Raw genomic sequence first — 8901 nt, forward strand, 5'->3', positions numbered from 1 at the left:
TAGACCCACATCTCTACGGAACAAACTACACCCACTTGTTAATTAATGCTTTGTCATGTAACCATATATATTCTATCTAATTTCATTTTCAAACTGTTGACATAGATTTCTACACATACCATAGATTAAGTTGGAAGGTTTCCTTTGAGTGTTGGACGGGCATGTTAATATTTCGTGTAACGTGCATTTTCTTCAAATATTTCATTTTTTTTCCTTTATCAATAGATCTTGTTGGATAGTTTATTGTTGTTTTAATCAATATCAATTGTTATTTTTAATCATCTTTATCGGAATCCATTTATATACTTTTGAGTACATAATGTCTGAAAATTAAACAGTGATGTGAAAGTGATTTCAACTTTCCGAGTCAACTTGATTTTTTTTTAATGTGGATAAAATTAGGTTGATATACTTAATTTGAAGATTAAAGAAGTTTTAATTGAGTTAAATGTTGATTAACTTGTAATTTATTATCAATTATCTTTTATTGATTTTTTATGTGTTGTTTCTTTTAATAATTGTTTTTAATTATGTGAATTCACAATTTCATATGTTGGGAGATAAGACCAATTTATAATATACAAGTGAGGTGCAAACTTACCTTACAAGTTGATTTTGTGGGGTTGAATTAGACTTTAAAACTCATTTTCTAATATGTTTTCAGAGTTTATACTACCGATATTCTTATTTTTTGGACAATTTTGTTTCATCCGTTTTGTGGGATTGAATTAGACTTTAAAATTCACTTTCTAATACCATCCTTTTAAATATTGAAATATTATTTAATAATGTTTAAACTTTAAATATTTAATTTATTTGTTTGTTAAATTATGCATTTTGACACTTTAACTTCTAATTATTATTAATAACTTGCGTCGGTATTTTTTTTTAAGATTTTTTGTATTTTATTAATAAACAAAGTGTAATGAAATTAGTTTTCTTATGGCTTTTGCAAAGTCAAACAAAGTCGGAGTGATGATAATATTGTCTTTGGGTAAACCTAACAAAATATATTATTTAGCTGTGTGACATATTAACTAAAGGGACTATGATATAAGTTGGACATTTTTTTTCTTTATATATATATATATATATATATATTTTTTTTTTTTTTTCATATTGGTTGAATTATTTATTTATTCATCCACATCATAGTTATATACTACTGACTTTTGTTGGAATTTAATGGTCCTACGTAGAGTTAATTTTTTTAACATCGACAATATTTTTTTAAATGAAATTTACAGGGATAATTTTCATTTTTATCAATGTCTGGGATTTATGTTTATCGACACTTTACTTAATTAATAAATATAAAATTCAATACTTTTTATTAAAATAAAACATTTAAAATTAATATACTTGAATATTTTAAAAAACTCAAAATCTTCTTAAAGAGTGTCTAGAATACATGATTCAGATTAAGAATCAATTAAAAAATGCATTATGGAATCTCAATTTCAATTTTTGTTTTCTAAAATACCTTCAAAATGTGTAATCCAAAAATTTACTATTTCAGGGAGTACAAAGGGAGGTGAAAGAAGAAATCACGAATGACCAAAAGCAATTGTCGAAAAAGAGTTGGTTAATTTATGCTCAATAAAATTGCAGAATTACCCTTAAGTTTTTTTGGATTTAGAAGGCGCGCCTTCTATTTTCTTTTTACTCACAATTGCCAAGCCTGGTATGCCAATGGCGGGCTCTCACACCCCGCAATCTGCTTGGATTATTCACTTGCTCTGCCTCTGGGCTTCTGCAGTTCTGGTATTCGCCGATGAACATTCCTTGTGTATGCCATTCTTGTCCTTCCTTCTTGATTAATTTTGTTATTTTCTTTTTTTTCGTTTTATGGATTCAAATATAGGGTTTGGTTTGGTTGTGCCTTTTCTTCCCGGAAAGTTTGGTTACACTTTTTCTTGTTTCCTATGACATTGTTTGATTGTCGAACTCGAAACATATTGGCTGGATAGTAGAGGATAATATCTTCATCACTGACGGGAAACGCAACGGTGGAAAGAAAGTTGCCCTAAATTTGTTTAAAATGTTGAAACTTTGTATTTGGAACTGCTTCAAGCCAATGATGCCCGTTCCATGTTTCCCTTTCCAACAACGTTAAAAAAGACGTTCTACATTATTCTTTATGGTTACACTTTCTTATGTTAAAATAACTTGTAAACTCCTAATGATTATCTGGTCACAAGATTTCATCTTAAGGATAGTCCTCATGAATGTTTATTGGTACGCCCACAATTGTAGTGGATGGGATGAAATATTCTTGTTTCCTTTCAACATAAAAACTAATATTAGTATTCTGTACGAATTTGTTGTTTCAAGTAACGTAGATTGTTGTTTGTATATTTGGTGTTATATATACAGTAATCTGGTGCCATAATTATGTAAATGTTGAAATTTCACTTATCATTCTCCTTGTTTCTTTTTGCAGCTCTTACTCAAAATGCCACACTGCAGCTATCACGTGGCTTGCCTGTGGGAAATTCTCCTGGTTCTAAGCCTGGTGCTACTGTGGTTGTTGAAAGAGTTTATATACATGGATTGTCAAGGTTTAAAAGCCTGGGGAAATTTGCACATTCCTTTAGAGTGAAGGTGTTGCCACTTCCTACACACTCAAATGTTCGTCTGCCAAACATAGAGGTCTGTTTCCATAGGTGAGTATTTGTACTAGTGTACATCATACATTGTAGATCATACATTGTACATGTGTGTGGTGTATGGAACTATCTATCAACTAGGGTCTTATTGTGTATTTAGTTGATGAGTGATCATGACAGAACAGTCATTCATTTTGTGCTTTATGCATTTGGTTATTCAAGAACTAGCACTTTGCTCTATATCTATTTGTCACCTAAACTGTTATTGGAAAAATGATCATTGTGTTTGATTTAAGACATTTCTATACGTCCTGTTCAGGAATGTGTCTCTTGTAGCCGGGATGTGTTCACATAGCCAGTGGGAGAAGGTTGCCAAGGGTTCTTGGACTCGATCAATGTCCCCTTTTGACCACAAGATTTTAGATATAAGGACTGCTGGATCCACACTGGAAAACTTTGAGGTTTCTGTCGAAGAAGGTAAATGTTTCAGCTATTCTTTTTGAAGAATAATTGTTTTTTATTTTTTTAAATCTGTGTTAGGAAGGGGGGCATAAAATAAAAGAAAATCTAATCCAAATGTACATATTGCATTTATTACTGATGAATATGAGTTTCATTTTTTTGAAGCTCTGTTGATCACATTTAAGAACAGTTACATCCAGCACTAACGATATTTTTTTCCCGCCTTTGCAGAATTTTTTGTATATCGAATTGTGTTATTAGTATTGGGTATTACTCTGATGAGCCTTGCAGCCTTTATAAGTAATTCATTAGCATTTTACTATAGCAGTGCAATGGCAATTGGAATAATTCTCGTTGTACTGATTATTCTGTATCAGGTAACGTTTTTTTTTCCTCAACTTTCGATTTTAAAATTTTTAATAACGAATCTTAGTTTGTTTATAATTAATCTTTTTGTTTTGTTGAGTAGTCAATCATACCTTCAAAGTTCAATTCTTGTCAAGAAAACTTTTCTTTTGCTTTGTTTGTAGATTATCTTATACGATGTTGTCTTTTTGATTTTTCTTCATCTTGAGTATTGATCATATATACTGGGTATTGTGATTTTAGGAATGGTTAAAATTTATATCGTTAGTCATAAACATTTTTGACAATATTTTTTTTTACATATTTTATGGTGATAAAAGATTTTTTTTGTTTTATTTTTATTTTTTTTATTTCAATAGAACTTTTCAAGTATAAAGTGTCTTTTATCCCATATACATTCTTTTAGTGAAATAACTTATTTGCAGTTAATCTTCTAGTCAAATTCATTATAAAATATTATATTCAACTATGGCACCAATATATATATATATATATATATATATATATATATATATATATATATATATATATATATTAAAAATTAGCCAGTTACTTTCAAAAAGCAATAAAATTTAAGTAGAAATATAATGCAATATCACACATTGTTACGAAAAAAAACTAAATTAATTAAATCAAGAAAATGACAACAATGTACAGGCAAGCTAATTTTCTTTCCTTTTATCACGTTTTTCATTTAGTATCTTAATAGCATATCATTTTAACATTTGAATCAAGTGATATTAGGTGAAACTTAAATGGAAAATATGATGAAACCATGTGATGATTATCTCATTTGAAGTTAAATATGCAATTCTCAAGATACACAAAAAAAGGGAGTGAGCTTATGACAAAGAATACGAAGACCCTTTATCTGAAAACGTAACGTGGAGGAGATGGCTTCCATGACAATTGGAGAGGGGTGAGACCTCTTACCAGCGAAGGCCATGGGAGGTAGTCTGCAACGGTGGTGGAAGGAGGCTGTGTACGAAAGTGCTATCTCTACATAGAGATATGACACAGTGGAGCCACAAGTGAGAAATAGGGAATACGTGAAAGAAAGAAGGGGAAGATAGAGAGTGATATGATCTTTTCATGTGATCAAAACTTCCCAACTCAAGAAAGTTGGACTCATTCTGGAAATAAATTCTGTTCAGTATAAAGTAAAATAGAAGACTAGAAAAACTAATGAGGATTATACCTATCTATAAAGTATAATGTTGTCTGGATGTTGAAGTGAAAACTCCTGTTCTCTCTATATTAGTTTGACTTCTCAGTTGCAAACTAATTTTTATATTAAATGTCTATCGAAATTTTGTTGTTGACATTAACATGGAAATTGCCGCATATAAATTGACAGGGAATGAAAGTTCTTCCAACTGGTCGTAAGAGTTCCCTTGCTATATTTATGTATTCAACTGCTGTAAGTTTATCCTTAACGCACTTCTCTTCCATCTTTGTACTAATCATGTGGATCATATACTTAACAATTTCAGGTATTATTTTAAATCAGGTTGGTTTTGGTACTTTTCTCCTCCGTTACATTCCTGGCTTAGTTCGTTCAGTACTTACAGAGTTAGGAATTGATGAAGACATGTATAATCCTGTATGTAAGTCACCTATTTGTTTTCCGCTGATTTTCTTAGACATGGGACTGCTGCTTAAAAATATCCTTCAGATATTCATATGTATTCTGAATTATGATAGTGTTGGTTAGTCTCATTTATTTTTGTCTGTAAATTTGAATGGCTAGCTATTGAAGAGTGTATGGTCCACAACAAATGATCACGCAGGGTTTCCATTGCCATCCATCTGTAAAACCATGCCATCATTCATGACATGAACAATAGACAAATTAATTTTGCTAATACTATGTTAGGAACAGTCCTGAGTTCAGTTCAGCAGAAGGAATAAGGATCAGAAGGTGCATTTCACGAGGAATACAATTATGTAATTAAAGCCATAGTTGTTAATAGTATGATGGTGGCACTATCATGCCATTCCAATCCCCCTCCACTCTTGGAACCTACATTGTGCTATACTTGTCCATTGTGTGCTCAACCATTCACATCCATTACAAGCACTATTCTCATACATGAAATCCCAAAATTACCTTTACCTTTTTTTTTTAATCTCTTCTTCAATCTGTGTCATGTTAATATCTTGTATACTTTAATTTTGTATCTTGTCCTTTCTTGCGCCATCCGTCTTAATATGCTCTTTTTTTTTTATACTCTCACCTTTTTCTCTTGCCACTTTAAATTTCAATGTACACTATCATAGAGCATGATATTATAACCCATAATGTTTTTCTTCATTTTAGTCATCTCGCTTGTATTTTTTGTGTAACACATCATTACTAATTTTCCCATCATTTTGTAATATTTATCTTAGATGTCTAAACTTAGAAACCTGTGGTATGTAATCTTCTCCCATTTCTACTTCCAAGTAATTAACATCCTCTCTTGCTACAACTGCAAGTCAGATTGATCTCATTTATTTTCTCCTATTTAAGAGAGAAAAATTAATGAAAATGAAAAAAAGAGATACTGGATGTAGAAGATGGCATGCGACTTGCTAAAGATATGAATGATTACAAGTCAAAAGTGAGGGCGCTAGTATATAATTGATTCCTTATAAAGGAGATGGAAGGAGTGTTGAAAGAGCATTATATACCTAATGTGAGACTTAAAAGAGAATGGTTTGTCAATGTGGAAAAAAAACTTAGTATGTGTTTTTTCAATTGGATTTAATACTAAGTATATAACCTAAGCTGTAAAATTGCCTCTGCCAAGGGAGAACTATTGATTTCTCCTACGGGTTTAGTTTGTGAGCGCACAGTACCCTACGCAGCAAGCCATTCTAGCATAGCTTTTCTTATTTGCGTACTAGTTCAAAATACTTAGGCTTTTCCAACCTTTCCTTAGCTAATTAAACTTTGTATTTTTAAATTTTTTATACCAATTGTTGCAATTAGTCACGAGTCTCAAGATACTATGAATAATGGATACAAGTTGGGTCTATCTTAGAAAAAAAACTAGATGGTTTAGATGGACTCTGAATTTGGGATATTCAGCTATCGAACAACTTCTTCAACTTTAGAGTTGATCCCATTGTACGCAATGAATACTTTCTTGCAATTTCTCATTAATTTGTCATTTCTTTCTTGGTTTCTGTGGTATTCATTGCTTAGTAGTATTTTTTGTGCCTATTCTAGTAAATGTTTTGTAGTTAGTTATATTTGTCCAATGCACAAATAGTCAAATATGACAATCATTAAGCACTTAACTTATGCAATGTCAACTGCAGTTGGCAATATTTCTGCTGACATTTGTTGCAATAATTGGAGCTTGGTTGGGGTTCTGGGTGGTACACAAGCTTGTCTTGACTGAAGATGGATCAGTGGACATAAACACTGCTCAATTTGTTGCGTGGGCTATAAGGATTTTGGCTGCGATTATGATTCTTCAGGTTTGTTTATTTATTTTCTTCCCCAACATTTTTATTATGCTGTTGATGCTCAAGATAAGCACATGACTATAAATTTGATAAGATGTTTCTAGAGTTCTATGGATCCCCTGATAGGAACATTGGCTTTACTGTGTGGATCACTCCTCTCCTTGTTGAAGCGGATGCGTAGAGTGAGATTCATTCGTCATTTACGCAGGTTAGTCCAGAATTTCTTAATTAAATGTACAATTAATATATATTAGGGGATATTATCTATTACATTCATTTGTCAGTTTAACATTAGCATTATTAGGCAGTGATTTCAGTTATTGGTGAGGAAGTAATATCGGAAATTCAAGTTGTTTCTATGATGGAAGAGGAAATGCATGTGTCATTTCAACAAATTCAAGGCCTACTGATTGCAATTTCCCTTTCTAAAACCGCGTTGTGTTTTTTATCTTTAGTAGAATGCTGCAAATTTTGTTAAATACAAAAATATATTTGGAGATTTCTATTTTCTATTTGTTTTTACCCTTGGGAGTTGCTACACGTTGTCATCGTGAGAGTTTCTTCGTATTGGTCCATTAAATGCATCCTTCAATTTTTGGTTTGTATTTATTGTGGAAAAAATTTGCAGGCGTTTCTTTAAATCACCCAAGAAAAACAGAAGGAGATCCCAGGTTCCTGACTCGTCACCTTTTGATGGTTCACACGATGAACATATGTACAACAATATGCAAAATGAAGAGGACTCTCCACTTTTTCATCCACGACTGAAAAGCCCTACCTTGTCGCCTTGCAAATCTTCTCCTAAAGGTTTGCCTCTCTTGTATCCTTGCTTTTAAAAGTGTCACCTTTGGACAACTTTTTTTCTACCGATTGATCAATGAAGAAAAACATTGAGATTAGTGGTGATTAACACGCTAAATAAATGCGTTTCCAGGTTACATTAGGACGCCACTTAAAACACAGAAGGAAGCGTTATACCCGTCCATAATACACAACACGCCGGAGAGAAAAAAATATTCAGCTGCAGAATGGGATGCGTTCACAAAGGAGTCAACTGAAAAAGCCTTGGAAGAACTTGTTGCATCCCCTGATTTCGGTAAATGGTTGACCTCCAATGCAGGTAGGATAAGCGTAACGCCCAACACGAAAACTGGTCGTGGGCGTAGATGGATGTTCTGGTCTGGAAGCACCTAAACGTTCTCCACAAATTTATGACAGTTTGATCGAAGTAGTTGATATAATCCTACAGGACTTCTTGCCCTTGAGCTAACGCTTGTTTTTCCATCGCAGAAGGTTCAAACACGAGAGCAATGTAGAATAGACAAACTTAAATATTGTAAATTTTTGTGATAAGTAATGTTTTGTGGGGTGTATTATAGATATTCATTCCCTGCTCTGGTGGTTTCTCAGATCTTTTCCACTGGCAAGTTTCCGGGAAATGTTTGAATTCGTATCCAACGCTGACCATACCGGTTGATGTAGTCTTAATTTTGAAATTTGTAGAATGTGTTCACTTCGTTTTTGTTTTTAAGAACACGTTTTATGCCAAACTTAGATTCTATGATTCAGTATTTAGCCTTGCATTGGTGGTGAATCTTTATTTTAAAAATCTGCAACAATTTGTGTTTTTTTAATTTTTAATTTTTTTTAGTTTTCTTTTTTAAAATTATTTTTTTTGTCATGTATTGTGTTAAGTTATTGTTTAAATCTTAATTTAATGTTTGTATTTGTTATTTTAACTTAATTCAATTCTAATTTTTTTCAAATTAAACAATTTCATGTCTCTTACATCAAATTTAACTCTTATATAAATGTTATAAAGATACTTTTATTAAAATTGATAATTTCGTAAAATACATTTTAAGAATGTTAAGTTTATTTAAATTTATATTTTATATTAAACTTTACTTAAATTTTGTTTAAAAAATTTATATTTAAATTTATAAAATTATTAATTTTAAACCAATTCTACCATTTTTATAAAAATTATTAATATATGATATTATTC

General features: G+C 31.4%; 1 protein-coding gene across 2 annotated transcripts; it reads left to right on the plus strand.

Moving 5' to 3' along the window:
* The first annotated feature begins 1640 nt into the window (after positions 1 to 1640).
* On the plus strand, positions 1641 to 8461 carry LOC106778096. Of its 2 annotated transcripts, XM_014666009.2 has the most exons (10): positions 1641 to 1789; positions 2444 to 2666; positions 2929 to 3086; positions 3303 to 3448; positions 4795 to 4857; positions 4948 to 5040; positions 6744 to 6905; positions 6998 to 7101; positions 7522 to 7700; positions 7828 to 8461. In XM_014666009.2, the coding sequence occupies exons 1-10, from the start codon at positions 1687 to 1689 to the stop codon at positions 8085 to 8087; spliced, it is 1491 nt and encodes a 496-aa protein (XP_014521495.1). In that variant the 5' UTR covers positions 1641 to 1686; the 3' UTR covers positions 8088 to 8461. The 2 variants fall into 2 exon arrangements, with proteins under 2 accessions (XP_014521495.1, XP_022631310.1); XM_022775589.1 differs by lacking the exons at positions 3303 to 3448; positions 4795 to 4857 and having other exon boundaries at positions 1642 to 1789; positions 4931 to 5040.
* Positions 8462 to 8901: the final 440 nt, after the last annotated feature.

The sequence above is a fragment of the Vigna radiata genome, chromosome 11 (assembly GCF_000741045.1).
Source record: "Vigna radiata var. radiata cultivar VC1973A chromosome 11, Vradiata_ver6, whole genome shotgun sequence".
NCBI lineage: Eukaryota > Viridiplantae > Streptophyta > Magnoliopsida > Fabales > Fabaceae > Vigna > Vigna radiata.

Coding starts and splice junctions, on each gene's coding strand:
- LOC106778096 (XM_014666009.2), top strand. CDS start 1,687: ATGCCAATGGCGGGCTCTCACACCCCGCAATCTGCTTGGATTATTCAC. Junction 1,790..2,443: donor CGCCGATGAACATTCCTTGT/GTATGCCATTCT, acceptor TTCTTTTTGCAG/CTCTTACTCAAAATGCCACA. Junction 2,667..2,928: donor ATAGAGGTCTGTTTCCATAG/GTGAGTATTTGT, acceptor CGTCCTGTTCAG/GAATGTGTCTCTTGTAGCCG.